We start from the raw sequence: 16412 nt of genomic DNA, 5'->3' as shown, positions 1-16412 counted from the left end.
TAAATATATACTAGTACTTAAAGATGTACAAAAAAGCTAGCACTAAACTATAGCTAAAAGCCTGAGTTACATGTTCATTGTTTTTAACTTGCTATTCAATATGTTAACCAAGGAGGGAATTAGAACACGTCCACTGGTCGCAGTACGTAGGTCACTAGTGAAGCGTTCGCTTGGTAACCGAAAGGTCGTAATTGATTAATTGTATATTGTTTAACGTCCATCTCGAGAATCTTTCACTCCTATGGAGATGTCACCATTGCCGGTGAAGGGCTGCAAAGTTTAGGCCTATGCTCAGCGCTTACGATCTTTGAGCAGGATGGGTTCTTAATTGTGACACACCTGCTGTGACACAGGGTTCGGTTTTTGCGGTTTCATCCGAAGGACCGCCCCATTTAGTCGCCTTTTACGACAAGCAAGGGGTACTGAGGACCTATTCTAACCCGGATCTCCACGGTATTCGAAAGGTCATGAACCCCTCTTATGGTGTGACTGCAACAAACCTAATGCGTAAACATAAGTAACGATTGACCGGTCACATCCGCCGTAAGTCCTCTCTTTTGATCAGATTAACGGAGTAATCCATAATCAAAATCCGTATGTAAAGAACGGCCTAACAACTGGTATGAAACACATCAGACAGCATTCAACTTAACGACAGGTTGTATTTCAAATGAGATCCTTGTAAAGATGTTGGCATAAGATGGTGCCATTTTGGTTCCCATAGTCTTGCCACCAGGGCCGTAACTGCCGATGAGGCAGACGAGGCAACTGCCTCGTCTGATTTTTTGGCAAAAAAGAAAATAAAATTATATAAATGTTATATTATAGGATATATGTTTAAAATGAAGACAAGCACCTTTGTCTTTGACACCATATTACGATTCTTTACATAGTACAAATGAAACACAAACATGATAAATTGGGATTTAAAAAGTGTCATTTTCAGTCGTAAAGTCAATCGGCGGCCCCCAATCCCCTGCCTCCCCTGATTTAGAACCCTACTTACGGCCCTGGCCACTGATTTACAGGTAGTGTTCACCGTTGAATATGAAGTTATTGAACTTGGAAATACGGTTAAAAAGCTGAATGAGTGATTCAGTTGTAGGGCATTGACTCACCCTATCATTCCAAACCTCTCCACGGGTCTCGATTCTCTCATATGGATTGTTAGTGTAATGTGAAATATTTACATTCCCAATGTTTTTACCTTTTAATATCTTTACAAATTGTATTATAGTCATTCCTAATGAATACGTTGCAGTTATGAACAATGCGCGTATGAATCTTTGTAAATAGAATATGTCTATTTTAACGGCTGGAAATTCTTCAGTTTTGAAAATACATTTGGGAAAGAAACAGCAACACTTCACATCGGCATTCTTTTCATGAAGTGCGCGCTAATGCGCTTCATGGGGGTATGTCAGCTTGATGCTTCGCAGCTCATACCCTCATATGTATTTTCAAAAATTGAATTTATTTCTTGAATAATATCCATAGTGACAAGAAGGGTATGGTCAGGCAGGCTTTATTAGCGTGATCAGTCGTGCCCTTCAGGTAAGACGGTAAAGCCATTACATGCTGACGGAGATGTTAATCAATAGATTCGGAGATTTTCTCCGCTGGATGTCCCATGGCACTGATAACTGGGCTGCCTGACATGTCTCCTATGTGAAGTTTACACAAAAAATAAATTTGTCAACACTTTCTAAGCGGCCAATCCTCTGTTTCATAAGATGGTCCACATTGTTTACTTTCCTTTGACTTTTTGATGCTGTATAGTGATTCAAAAAATAATTATAACAGTGCAGAAAAAGTAATATCACCGGGTACGAGTTGCAGTGATCACCATCATTAATTAAGTCGTCCTCCTTGAGATTAATTAAAGTTATTCATTTCATAGTGCATTATAGATCTTCTCATTGGATGAATCGGCGAGTTTGAATTGGTTCTCGGGTTATTATATTGTAAAGCAAGTCAAAAACAATAAACATGTAATATTTAATATAAATACGATTGTAACTTTAGGTTCACTGCTAGCATGTTTGAATATATTTTTTTTTTTCGTTAAATATTTAGCCATCTCATGTAAAACTTTTTTTTTTCGTTTGTCCTGAGGATGGGACAGGTCTCCCGAGAACTTGACGATTGTTCTTATCGTTGTTCATTTTATTTTTATATTTCTTTACTGTGGACAGTTATATTTATTTAATAGTTCATTCATTCAATCAATCAATCAATTAATGCTTTATCTCATAAATGTACAGTCATACATTACAGAGAGGAGGTTGCAAAATACAGAATACTCCATATACAACATGTACAGTAATAAATATTTTTATATTACTCTGTATAAAGTGGAGAAACATTGATTCAACAAATAAACATTACCACCAAAAATGTAATGATATTCGTATTCTACTTTGTTTTTATTACATAAATAACAGAAACGTTGACTTCTAGGAGTAGTATTCCATCTTCCACACTCAATGGGTAGTTTCAAATTATTATATCTAAATTTGCATAAAATTAGTGCGTATTTTCGAGGCAGAATAGTGAGATCATTCTCGAATATCAGAGAATCTTTGAATAGTCTGTAATATAAATATTTGGGAAAAAGATAAATATTACTCCTCCATTCTTGAATAAATTGGTCTATTAATATTCTTTTAACTTTCTGTTTCACCCAAATTGGATTATATAGAAATTCTGTTGTCCACATGTATGAGAGTCCACATTCATTCAATATATTTTTGATAGATTTTAACCATTTGATGTCTTTTTAAATGACTAAATGATATATTTTAACGGACAATTTATCAGTGGTACTAGAGAAATGAAGTTTCGCCCAAAACTCTATCATTTTTATCTTAACTATTATTAAAAGAGGGTATCTCCCAAGTTCCCCATATATCATTGGAATCTGTGCTCTTTAAAGTATTTCAAAAATGCAATTTGTTACTTGCATGATCCTCTTAAATTAACGTCAGATTTCAATGATCGTGTAACAACGCGGCAAGAATTTTCAGACTGTTATAAATGGTCTAGCGCGCTAGTCACACGGTGCTAGGAGAATTGGTCTCGCAGCTCGTGAGTTCAACCCCGGGTAGGAGCGGAAGTAGGTACTCATATGTGCTTAAACTTTATGTGCTTTACATTAATTATTTCTTCACTTGGGGTAATTATGTTTATTCAAAAGGTCATTGCCATTTCTGTCAGTGATTTATGAAATATTTCAAATGCAGTGTATATCTTGTATGATCCTCTACGTCAAATGACTATCCCATTTCCGTTCGCAACGACCGTGTAGCGTGTGACAGCGTGGCGAGAATTCCGTCGTCATCGAAAGCAAGTGATGGTCGAGTGGTCTAGCGGGCTTGAAGTGGGCATTCATATATGGTGCATTTCTTCAATATTTCCTCACTTCAGGCACTTGTAATGCTTAAGAGTTAATTGCAACCCATGTACTTTATGAAAACATTTAAATACAGTGTGCATTATATAGGATACTCTTTAATTTACGTCAAATAATGCAACGGTGTCTCTTTTCCATTCTCAATGACTGTGTATTGTGTGACGGTGTGGCGAAAATTCCATCCTCATCGAAAGCAATTTATTTTTTAAAAACTTGCCTAATTGGTCGAGCTATCTAGCGCGCTGGTCAGACGCTGATAGGAGATCGTCAGTTCAACCACGGACGGAAGTGGGTATCCAAGTGTTGTAAATTCCTCTGTGTATTATATATAAACAGGGTATATACCTGTTTCCTGATTTTCTACGGATAATACGGAAAACATTCACCATAATTACGGTAATTATCAATTAACATATTTTGGAGATTTTAGCAGAGTTCAGTTCCTTAAATATTTTTGAATGATATGAATTTATTTCTTCGTCTTGTACAGTATGCAATGTCTTCGTATGTCCCTGTTCGTGTTATATGCCTGATGGCCTATTTTTATATTCTTTACCCTTCTTCATTCTTGGTTGCTGAGATTCCTTGTACAAAATGTGTTTACATTTAAGAACATTTTGTGTATATTTTAAGTTGAAGTCGATATACAAACTCTTAAGAGCTTAGTATGTTTATTGAATTAACAATCGACTTTAGATAATGATTCTGTATCTGCACATCATCAAGAACAAAGGCGCCATTGATTTGTTTATCTACTTAGCTAGATCCATCAGTACGTAACAATTAAGCAATTATGACGATGAGGTGACGAACAGGAAACAACGATTTAAAGACAAAACTTGGCATGCTTCTGAATTTAGGAGATTAACACAATTTCAGATAGCATTAATAGTTATGGAGTTTACAGACAGTTTGCCTACATCACTACATTTTATATAGGTATCACTGTATATCATATAGATATCACTGTATATCATAGAAATATCACTGTACATTATATAAATATCACTGTACATTATATAAATATCACTGTACATTATATAAATATCACTGTACATTATATAGATATTACTGTACATCGTATAGATATCTCTGAACATTATACGATATTACTATACATCATATAGATATCACTGTACATCATATAAATATCACTGTACATTATATAGATATTACTGTACATTATATAGATATATCTGTACATTATACAGATATCACTGTACATTATATAGATATTACTGTACATTATATAGATATTACTGTACATTATATAGATATCACTGTACTTTATATAGATATCACTGTATATTATATAAATAGCACTGTACATCATATATATATATCACTGTACATCATATAAAAATCACTGTACATTATATAAATATCACTGTACATTATATAGATATCGCTGTACTTTATATAGATACCACTGTACATTATATAAATATCACTGTACATTATATAAATATCACTGTACATTATATAAATATCACTGTACATTATAAAGATATCACTGTACATCATATAGATATCACTATACTTTATATAGATATCACTGTACATTATATAAATATCACTGTACATCATATATATATATCACTGTACATCATATAAAAATCACTGTACATTATATAAAAATCACTGTACATTATATAGATATCACTGTATATTATATAAATATCGCTGTAGTTTTATAAATATCACTGTACATTATACAGATATCACTGTACATTATACAGATATCACTGTACATTATATAAATATCTGAGACCATTCATTTTATAATCCAAGTCAGCATCTTAATATGGAGATGTAGATGTTCTATATTATCCACAAACTACATTGTTATTAGACCTTATTACATTTACTAGTGATGCGTAACCAATTATTGGGTAAAGTCCCTTCCTAGCTTTATGATTGACAGACATTAGAGGTGTGGGGGTTTTGTATGTATTGCTAGTCAAGTACAATCCATGTTCAAGTTCATTTATTTTCACTCACATCATCCATCGGTAATAAATAATAAACGATAATGGTAAGTCGTCTTAATTAATCGTGAATACACTAAAATCTAATAATAATAATAAAAAGAAAATACAAGACATATACATCCTATAGCTACAAACAACGGAAAATATAAGTTATGGAGGACAGACTGCATCATAAATTTTAGTTATGAAGAGACAGAGATTTTTCAATGATTTAAATCTTGAGTTTGAAATTATCTCACTAAACTTAAGTATATTTGGTTTATTACAAAATCTGGGATGTAAAAACTTGTTCCTGATACTAGCTAATGATTTTCATTCTAAAATAAAGTGGAACTCCTCTGCTATTTTACCTGAGTTACATAATGTACAAAGTCTCTCAACAAGTGGAATATGAATATTTGACCATCTACCAATCTCAACTGGAAGTTGGTGGTTTGTAGTTCTATAAGCGCACTAAAATTACCAACGACACGAACAACGAACATTTAGATTGTCCAATTTTCGGGACGACCTTGCCCTTCCTCAGGACAAGTGAAAAGGTTTACATAAGATTGCTAAACCACTAGCACTACATGTAAAACTACACTAAATCTACAACCGTATTTACACTGCAAATTACATGTTTATTGCTTTTGGCTTGCTAATCAGAAGCGAATCAGGACATGTGTTATTCGTCCAATGGGCTGATCCAGAATGCCCGGAGTAGTAATGATAGACTTAATTAATCTCAGGTAGGACGAGGTCACTAATTATGTTAGTTAATCAGTGCAAAAGTCAATTCGTACCTGGTGAGATAATCTTGTTACTAAGCAGGAAGAATAGATTTTTGTCTTAATTTCCATTTTTCATAGTTTTTCTTGACAATTGTTTTAGATTATCTTTAAAGTGGAAAATTAAGAGTTACGGTATATAACAGTCACTAATAGATATATGTGCTTCAACCAAGGAACAGTGTTGTGAACATATGATAGTAAATTTAACTTTCCAACATACCAAATATTAGAAGACAAAAAGTTATGGTCCGTACAAAGCAAATGCCCAAAATATCCTATTATTTGACCTTTACATTAAAGGTCATCAGAAATGTTAGCGACGCACTGTCTTATGGTTTATGGTACACTATCAAAGGCCTTTGTTAAAAGACAAAAAAGTTATGGCTTAAACAAACTTTGTGAGAAGCGGAAGAAAACACACAAATACAATATGTCCCCCCTCTGGGAAGGGGGGATATACTAGTAATAGATTTTTAAAAATCGATTTCGCTTCGTATAAAACACAATGCAATCTAATTAAAATTAGATGTTAGATCCGCTCGCGTACTCACATACATAACTTTTTATGTATGCGAGTACGCGAGCGGATCTAACATCTAATTTTAATTAGATTGTATAAAACATTGACTAGCAAGCCAAAAATAATAATAAACATGTAATTAGCAGTGTGAATACCTTTATAGATTTAGTGTAGTTTATTGCTATTGATTTCTTTTCTCTATTTTTCTTTCTGGTTTTTTTTTTGGGGGGGGAGGGGGATTTTTTTTGGGGGGGGGGGTATATCTTTGTACGTGCCGTTGGTCTTTTTAGTGCTTTGCGTAATTCTTGTATTTGACCTTGTATCCACATTGTGGTTCCGACACTGATAGGTGTTGTTGGAACTCGGTGCATTTGTGTGTGTGTGGGGGGGGGGGGGGGGGGGGTTGCAAGCAATGGCGTTTTGAAATACATTTACATTGATGACAGGTGCGTGTCTTATTCAGTGAGCTTATTTTAAATATAAGTCTAAATGAGATTTTTTTTTAAATACCAAGAAATAGTATTTGATGCAATGTAACACCCCATGTGTCACTAAGGTCTAGTTTCAAATTACTGTATCTATTTTCATTTTATTTTCAAAAGGGCATTTCATTAGTAAACGTTCAATGAAAGCTATGTTGTAGAAATATAGAGAGAAAGAGAGAGAGTGTGTTTTAAAATTTGACAACACTAGTACTGTGATTGTAAATTATCAAAACCTTTTTAGACCTATAGGTTGTCGTCCGTCGTGCGTTAACAATTGAACATTTTTAACTTCCTCTTAATAACTACCATTCCAATTCTTTTCAAATTTGGTATCAAGCATCATTGGGACAATGGGGACATAAATTGTAACTTTCAGGACTCCAGTACCCCTGGGGCCCCTGCCCAAAATTGACTAATTTTCAACAACAAAAAACCGCACACGTGTAAGAAATGCATAGTGATGTAGAGCAGCAGAGCCTCTACCAAAATTGTAAATTTCATGATCTCCAGAGTAGGGGTTTTGACCCCAGGGCGAGGCCAAACTTGGTATATAGTGTTCACGTTTAAAACTTCTTTAGTGTTATCGATACTATTTAGAAAGAACAGGTAGTCCTTTACCAAAATTATAAATTTGATTATCCCAGGGGTAGGGGTTTTGGTATAAGGGTGAGGCCAAAATGGTCAGTTATTAAATGTGTGAACAATAGATATTTTTAACTTCTTGATAACTATCATTCCAATTCTTTTCAAATTTGGTATGAAACATTTGGAACAAGGGGAACATAAATTGTAAATTTCAGGATTTCAGCACCCCTAGGGCCTTAGGGGCAGGGCAAAAGCTGTCCGAAATAGACCAATTTTCAAACATCTTCTTCTCGTGTGATGTAGAGCAGAAAAGCCTCTACCACAATTGTAAATTTCATGATCCTCGTGGTAGGAGTTCTGACTCCGGGGCGGGGCCACACTTGGTATATAGTGTTTATGTGTAAAACACTTAAATAACATCTTCTTTCGTGATATTGATACTAAATTGAAACTAAATGGATAGAGCAGATAGTCTTTTACCAAAATTGTAAAATTCGATGATCCCAGAGTAGGGGTTCTGATCCCAGGGTGGGGCCAAATTAAGTATATACATGTAGTATTTATGTATAAGTTTGCTGATATTTTATAAAATATAAATGCATACTTAGGAATTAAGCAGAAAAGGATGTACAAAAAATGGTGAATTTCACAACCCGGAGTTACGACTTTAGGACGGGTTCAAATTAGTCACATCTTTTGATGTTCGAATGATAATACAATATTTAAAGCCTTTCATCAGTGTATGCACTTTTGAGGATAGTGAAGTTTTAAGAACACATCTTGTTTTATACTGTTGCTGAACATTAGAATTTAGCTTAGATATTCAGAACAGGATTTTTTTCTCTAGATTTCATAGCCAGTGGGAGTAGTGATACTTTACTAGTATTCAGGTGACCGATAAGGCCTGTGGGTCTCTTGTTTTTAATTATTGCCGGACACAATGTCACCCCAATTTTGGACCAAACTGTCCTTATATGTCCGCCTGCACTTAATGTCCGCCCAATTTTTTGTCCAAACTGTCACAATATGTCCGCCTCTTACGACAAGCAAGTGGTTAATCTCTACCCATAGTTGTCGTTCCTTGCTCTCACGTGTAAGTGAGTGTAAGGAACGATAACTCTGGGTAGAGATTGGCAAGTGGTACTGAGGACCTATTCTTACACGGGTCACCACGGGCTGAACGCAAGGTGTACAGTGCTGAACCCCGAGTCATGTGACGGACATGTCTGCTTCGGGTGGACAAGAAGTGTGAGGTGGTGAACCTTTAGTTATGTTACATTGCCGGGCTTGATAAGTTGTACTAGCATCCGTTTTTGTGCCCTGTCTTCTGGTACATATGTACTGATAACATTCAGTTTATTGAGATTTCCTTCATTGTACATGGAATATTTTAAAGTGTTCATTAAGCATTGTCTTTAATCAACCAATGTAAGTTACGAAGAAGCATTAAAGAAATTCTCGTTGAGTTTTTTTTTTTTTTTTTTTGCTTTTTTGTTGTTGTTTTTTTTTTTTGTTAACTTTCCGTTTTATTGGTTAAGATGTCAATATTTTTTCTCCGTGGAGCAATGCCAAGTCTCGTTTATCACTTTCATATGGAATAGGTGCGTTAACAATTTAAATAAATACGGGAATTGGATTTAAATATCGACACACGGGTTGTTAAATACATTGATTGAACTAGTCAATAGATAGTTTGGTTTTTAATTTCCACACTAAATGTGGTCATAATCAACATTACTTACCACCAATTACTTTCAGGGTTTGTATGTTTACCTCCGTCCCGTCGAGTGGATTGACGTGTTCGGCGTAAAGAAACCCGAATTTCAGTTCCAAGCAGGAGATCCCAACAAGACGGTAAGATTAATAAGTTCTCCCTACTTCCAGCGACAAAAATCCTTATCAATATTTTTATAAATTGTTTGATAGGTATATATCTTTGTTTAATATATAGGCTACGTCGTTAAGTGATTTAACTCGATGATATACACACACAAAAATGGTGTGCATGCAATATCACAATTACATTTAATACCGAGTCAGTAAGGTATATGGGACTTTTAAGTTAGATTTGTTTTTAACATAATGGCTGTGAAATGAATATGTAGCTAGCTATCGTTGTTATCTTCGTTCTCATCGCTTTTAAACTGTGTCACACAATATACGACTTTGTGCCGATTAAAAATGACTTTATGTAAATAAACGTACTAGGTAAATAGACACGATACAAAAATGTGTTAAGGTAGGCAATTTTGATAGATAGTTGAAATTGAAACTTGAATGGTTTTGAGCTTTATGAATTAATGAAGCGTTAAGACAAACATAATTAATTTTTTTCACTATGATATGTATATATTTACAGAGAGTAAAATTTCAAGGTTTTACGGAGGGCTGTCATATTATTAATGTAAAGTTGACACGCTTGACGTGTTCATATATATTATGTTGATTGTTTCTTTATGGAGCGCAGGTGATGGTACTTAGGGACAATGGATTCTGTCATAACATTAATAAGTACGCGCGCGCTGTCGGCAGGTATACAGAAAATTTTGTCCTAAACACAAAACTGATTTTACGTATTTGTAGTTGTAAGATATCGCTACATGTACATGTATTTCAAAGGGCGATCTTAAAGGTATTCCGACTAGCATTTATTTACCATCATGTGAACTTTGTTTACAATGTTTGTACAAGTAGCATATTTATTGCCCCTTGTTTACACGGCTAAGTAAATGTACAGCCGAAACCACAGCAACACACGGCGTCTCCGAGGAAAAATAAATCCCAAAGGATTGTATAATTTGTATAATAGGTATTGTGAACACGTACATCTTTATTCTGGATAGGATATGTAACTTGAACCATCACTCCAGTCACGAGTCTTTGTTTTGTACACACGCGGATTGCATATAGAAACGGGAACTAGTAAGTTTTATATAGTAAGTGCATCTGATAGTGGCGTTCTCTATTATTATGTCAATGGGTCGGTTAAAATTTCTGTTTGGAACTGTGTACTGCCATGCTGTGTCATTTCTTACTTGAAAACCAACGCCATCAGAAGTTGATTAGTAAGATTTAATTTTTAAACTGAGATTTTAAAAAATGCGTTCACATCTTCAAACATTTTTAACGTACATGTATTACCAATTCAATGCGTAACGTCACTGTTTAGTAAACTGGTAAATGTTTACACGACCGTAGTAGGAAACAACAGGAAATTGAAAATCTGGAACATATACAGCACGCAAAGGCAGTTTTGCCTTTGAAGTTTTACACAAATGATGAAAATAGAACAAATTGATGGACACATCAAGCCGTGTGTTTATTAAAAGTCTCTGTGTATATTCCTACAGAAGATTTCATTTATCGATAGAGGGATCTCCCTCGGTAGTGGCCGTAGTTAAATATTCATAAATCTTCAAGCTATTTCCAACCTTCAACCCCCGGAGTTCATGTTTTATTAATGCGGCTTTCTTTCACAGGTAACGTTTAATTCGGTCATCTAGAAGACATTAAGAAGAGCACAATAAACTGACGGGCTACATGTGTGACGTTTTGTGATTCGTTTCACCTGTGAAGCATTGTGTATATACAGGATGTGACGTTCTGTGCATATGGGATGCGCTTTACATGTGACTGAGTTGTGATCTTAACATGACATCATATTAGTCCGGACTTTCACAATGGCGATTATGTCCAGGACAGGTGTTGTCCAGGTGATTACTGACGTCATCGTCTTTATAGCAGGTATACAACAGAAAAGCATTGCTGTGCGTAGTCTCTATATTTCAGGTTTTAAAACAATCAAAATAAGAATGCGATATACATGTACACGCAACATGATATTCTCTTGAAGAAAACATAATGCCATGTTAATTGTTTGTTACGTTTTCAGTGGTGACATTTGCTTTGCTGTTTTCCTTCAACAAATTGACAGTCATACAGCCCTACATGCGGGGTTTTTTCTGTGATGACCAGAACCTGATGTATCCATACAGAGAGGAATCAATCTCCACTATCATGGCCACCATTTTGTCGACAGTGCCCCCTACCGTCATAGTAATTCCTTTTCATTCATAGTTTTCACTTTTCATTCATAGTTTTCAAAGTTTGGGTGGTTCAAACTTATTTACGAACATTAATGGAAAGGTTTCAGTATCTTACCGGGGTCCTGGAACATTTAGTGTCGTAAAAATCTCATGACCAGAGGCATATTGACATGTAAAATTATTTTTTATCTAAATATGATTATGATAGATAGTCAACTAAGTTTGTACAAAAAACAAAACTTGTTTAACTCGGATGTAAACAAAAAAAATCGATTCAAAACAACAATTTGAAAATTCCGTCTTAACCTTTCTGAGAAAAAAATGTTACAAGGAAGTCGGTTATAAAAAAAATTTCTCGGAGGTAAGGAAGAGAAATACATAACCTATTATCAATTTTACAATATGATTTCTTTGTTTATTTATGTACTCAGAACTCTGTAAAATTGAGGTTAATGTTAACTTTTAACAATTATGTATCTGTAGTTGTGATTATACAATGTAGCAAAGAACAAAAACCAACCAAAGTGGGAAATAAAGATGCAGTACGGTATACAGTTATTGACATTTTCAAGTCAATATGATGTTTTAGCTACCTGACATTTTCAGGTCAATATGATGTTTTAGCTACCTGACATTTTCAGGTCAATATGATGTTTTAGCTACCTGACATTTTCAGGTCAATATGATGTTTTAGCTACCTGAAAAGTACAACATTCACTGAGTCCGGAGGGCAAAATGCATATACTGTACTTTTAGGGTATTGTCTTTTTGTCATATCTTTATTTTACAATAAAAAAAAATCGGCATGACTAAATATGTACTTTCTAAAGCATCGTATTAACCGCGAAAATGTCTTTATTTCTATCATTATATGATTGACTAATCTAAAACATCGAAACTGGCTACTAGAGAATACGAAACAATGCCTGGTCAGTCATTTTTGTATACAGATAAAGTGCAAGACTTTTGTGATTTTTGGTTATTGTGAAACTACTTCTAGAATCTGATCAGTCATCTTTTGATCGGGTTTGATGTCATTATAATTCAACAATTATTATCCCAGTTCGCAATAAAAGGCACCCTTTCCTTACAATCATACCGAAAGACCTAGTCAGAAGTGAGTAGAGACGCGAGTTTTCATTGAATGACCAAAAATAATTACCAATAGTTCCAATTTGGATTTTTAAAATCTAATTTTGATAGAATGTTAGAAAAATCCATTGTTATATTTACCTGATCTTATATTGTTACTTGATTATTATATAACTGTACCATACCAATGAGATGTTTCTCAAGGTGTCAATGACTAAACTAAACCTCGAATTTATGTGCACGTGAACATTTCTAGTTTGTTTGATTCCAGTCAACCAGAAAGTTTGGAATCAGTCAATCATATAATACTGTATGTTGTTGAATCTCGATTATATGTTGTACCAAATGTTGGTGACCGCAGGAAATTCCTTTTAATCAGTGTTAACTATATTGTACTTTGATTTTTACTTCTATTTTTTTCAGATAATATTTACAGAGGCAATGCTTCTTAAAAAGTATTCCCAGAAAAGGAAGACATTTATGAAAAACTGTTATAGTATGATCGGAGGCTTGTGCATGGGGCTTTCAATGTGTGTACTATTTATTGAGATTGTTAAGATGTTCGTTGGCCGTCTGAGACCTCATTTCTTTGCTGTGTGTCAACCGAACTTCACTGCTACTAACTGTTCAAGGACATTTGTTACAAGCTATACATGTCAAGGAAAACATCTGGAAAGTGTGCTAGATGCAAAGTAAGTAATTTCTTTTATTATATGTTTAGATAATTCTGAGCTTTCTGATTGGCTGAAATCCAACAACTTAGGCAAAATACAAAGTTACGTTCACTTGCACGTGCCTTCGGGGTGAATATGACATTTGATTGGGTTTTTTTTTCCAACATCGAACCAAAAATAAATTGGAAATTTCCAAATTAATACCATAGGTTATCAAATTTAGTCCTCCGATGAAAATTTAAGTTTTTAATCCATTTTGACTAGCTCTGTATAAGGTAATCATTATATGGTTACGGTTTTTTAAATTAATTATATATGATAAACAAAAACTCGAGTCTTCAATCGCTTTCGACTCGCTGTAAAGTTAGATGGTTTACCAAGTATTGTTTCATAAGCTCTAGTAGCCGATGAATTATTCAGCCAAATAATAAAACATAGTCATATTTCCTTGATGAATACGATGTATCAGCTACCCTCCCGGCTCATTGACTATTCTATATTTCTCAGGTATTATACGAGTACTAACCTCAAAATTGTATGATGTTCAACGAGTGAATCTTTAGAAAATATTCAATGTATATTTCTAATCCTTTTCTGTTCCATTTAACAAAATCATACTGTTGTCACCTATATTTATACGCTAGTGTTTGAAGTTCAATTGTTTAGTAACAAAGATTCACTTAAAACCCCCGATGAATTGATTTTTGTACTCCCAGGAAGTCCTTTCCATCCGGACACAGCGGTGCTGCGTGGTATAGCATGACGTACTTGATAGTGAGTAACGTTCAAAGTTGATTGATCACATCTGGGAAAGGGTCTAAATAAAACATTGGAAATAAAAGTGTTTTATCGTCATATTATACTCTTTTTTACGGAAAACTAAAACAAAAAAGCATACATAAACACGTATTTATATAAGTATATGATATTATTGGGGTTCTGTAACAATCACAATATATAGTGACCAATTAGAGTTAAGTAATGTTGGCAAATGCGAGGTTTTCTTTATGTTTCGGGGATCGATTCCTCAGAAAATAAGCATATTAAGAACAGGTATATATTGTTTGTATCATATTGATATTCTATAACAAAACCACGACAATTTGTAGATATACATACAGATTCGAGTTCGTCGGCACTGGCCAATGCTTCGTGTGGCCTGCCCAATGCTGCAGTTGGTAGCCATTTGTCTGGCCGCTTACATCAGTATCAGTCGTCTCCAAGACTACAAACACCACAGCGGTGACGTCATTGGCGGCGGTATCATTGGCACAATTTTCAGTGTCATTGTTGTGAGTAGATCGACAAAATTTGATATTAGATATTTTCTTTTGCTCGACAAACGGCAATTCAAATCCCCTTCGTCGAACACGAATGTGTGACGATTCCATAGCTCATGAATATTGTTTTCATGAAATTGATGATTATTTTTTATTTGATTTGTCTCCAAATTAAAGAAATACTGTCAATTACTTATCACTGTAACAAGAATTTAGCATTGAAATGGGAGTATTGCACGTTTTATTCTTTCGTGTAGATGTATCAAAATTCTAAGATCAGACAGGGTTTTCGTCAACACTACGATGAAGCAAACTTCAGTGAAACTATGGACACAATAATCTGTAAGGAGCTTCAACAGGCCAATCACATATCCACAGAAAAGACGGAGTCTAATGGCCAAGCAGGGTATTGGAGGGAAGCACCATGAATGCTACGGACGTTTGGTCTTTGTCTTGATGTTGCGACTTCAAATCTTGTTGGTGCTTTCCCCGAATTTATTAACCAATCTAGTATTCCGATGCATATAATATTAGGCAATAAAGGTCCCAGTATATGCAATATTGACCATTGACGGTTCCATGACTGTAGTATTAACCAATGAATGTCCCTATGTGTGTACTACAGGCCAATCAAAATCCCCATGCACGTACAGTTTGTGCAATGAATTTTTGAACATTATGCTAATATGATTGTCCCGTTGTTAGCAGATAAATGAATGACGAGCGATAGCGCGTCATGAAAATTTGTTTGATCACGTGATTTAAAACAATGTGGGTAAGATTTGAAGGGAATTTCTATTCATATGAGTAAGTTTGATGCGATAGTTGTCGAACAGCCTTGGCTGCTTTATGTGAATGTGATTGGTTAGTTTTAGCATTGTGATGTCACAAAACATTCACAATTGATGATTATCTCCAGAAATGTACGTTTTTACTTCAAGGAAATAATATTGTAATGGTATAAACCAATGAAGAATCTCAATGTATGTATTATTAACCAATCAGCGTTTCTTATACATGTTAGACTCTGATTAATGTGAAATATTTATGTTTAGACAAATAGCAACTGTTTGTAGTATCAGTCATCCATTCCTACACTTTATAAAGCAAATATCATTTTTATCTCCTTCAGATGAACTCTGTTTATGCAGAAATAAAGACCAATGAAGTATGATGGTCTCATTTTTTATTTACGTTAAGAGATTTAATAGGACACTTGAGGACTTGAAATAGTTTGGATAAACAGTGTACATTGTGAATAAAGATAAACTTCTGTTTGGGCTAATTAGAAACACTAGCCAAGATCCCGCATATCTAAAATATTTAATATGTTATAGACGTGTTTCTCAAGACTTGCCAATCTATGTACGGGATATGTTTACGTATATCTATTCATCAATAGATTGCTTCAGTGGATATTTTTTTAAAACTGTTTTGTGTATCTATGTTCTTATTCAAAGGATCAATTCGGATTAACAAGGGGGGAAAACTACCGGACTTGGTTTTAGTCTACACAAAAACCTCATCCATATTTGTACTAGTTTATGACTTTGA

General features: G+C 34.4%; 1 protein-coding gene across 7 annotated transcripts; it reads left to right on the top strand.

Annotated features, from left to right (window-relative positions):
* Positions 1–3315: 3315 nt before the first annotated feature.
* Positions 3316–16030, top strand: LOC130054728 (phospholipid phosphatase 1-like). 7 transcript variants are annotated; one of them, XM_056165285.1, is made up of 8 exons: positions 3316–3808; positions 9525–9620; positions 11246–11510; positions 11659–11822; positions 13328–13596; positions 14295–14352; positions 14688–14870; positions 15116–16030. In XM_056165285.1, exons 3-8 carry the CDS (start codon positions 11447–11449, stop codon positions 15284–15286), a joined length of 909 nt encoding a protein of 302 aa, XP_056021260.1. In that variant the 5' UTR covers positions 3316–3808; positions 9525–9620; positions 11246–11446; the 3' UTR covers positions 15287–16030. The 7 variants fall into 7 exon arrangements, with proteins under 7 accessions (XP_056021260.1, XP_056021262.1, XP_056021261.1 ...); XM_056165287.1 differs by lacking the exon at positions 3316–3808 and adding an exon at positions 8644–9019; XM_056165286.1 differs by lacking the exon at positions 3316–3808 and having other exon boundaries at positions 8644–9620.
* The last annotated feature ends 382 nt before the right edge of the window (positions 16031–16412 follow it).

The sequence above is a fragment of the Ostrea edulis genome, chromosome 5 (genome assembly GCF_947568905.1).
Source record: "Ostrea edulis chromosome 5, xbOstEdul1.1, whole genome shotgun sequence".
NCBI classification, from domain to species: Eukaryota; Metazoa; Mollusca; class Bivalvia; order Ostreida; family Ostreidae; genus Ostrea; species Ostrea edulis.
This window is presented reverse-complemented; position numbering and strand designations above follow the sequence as displayed.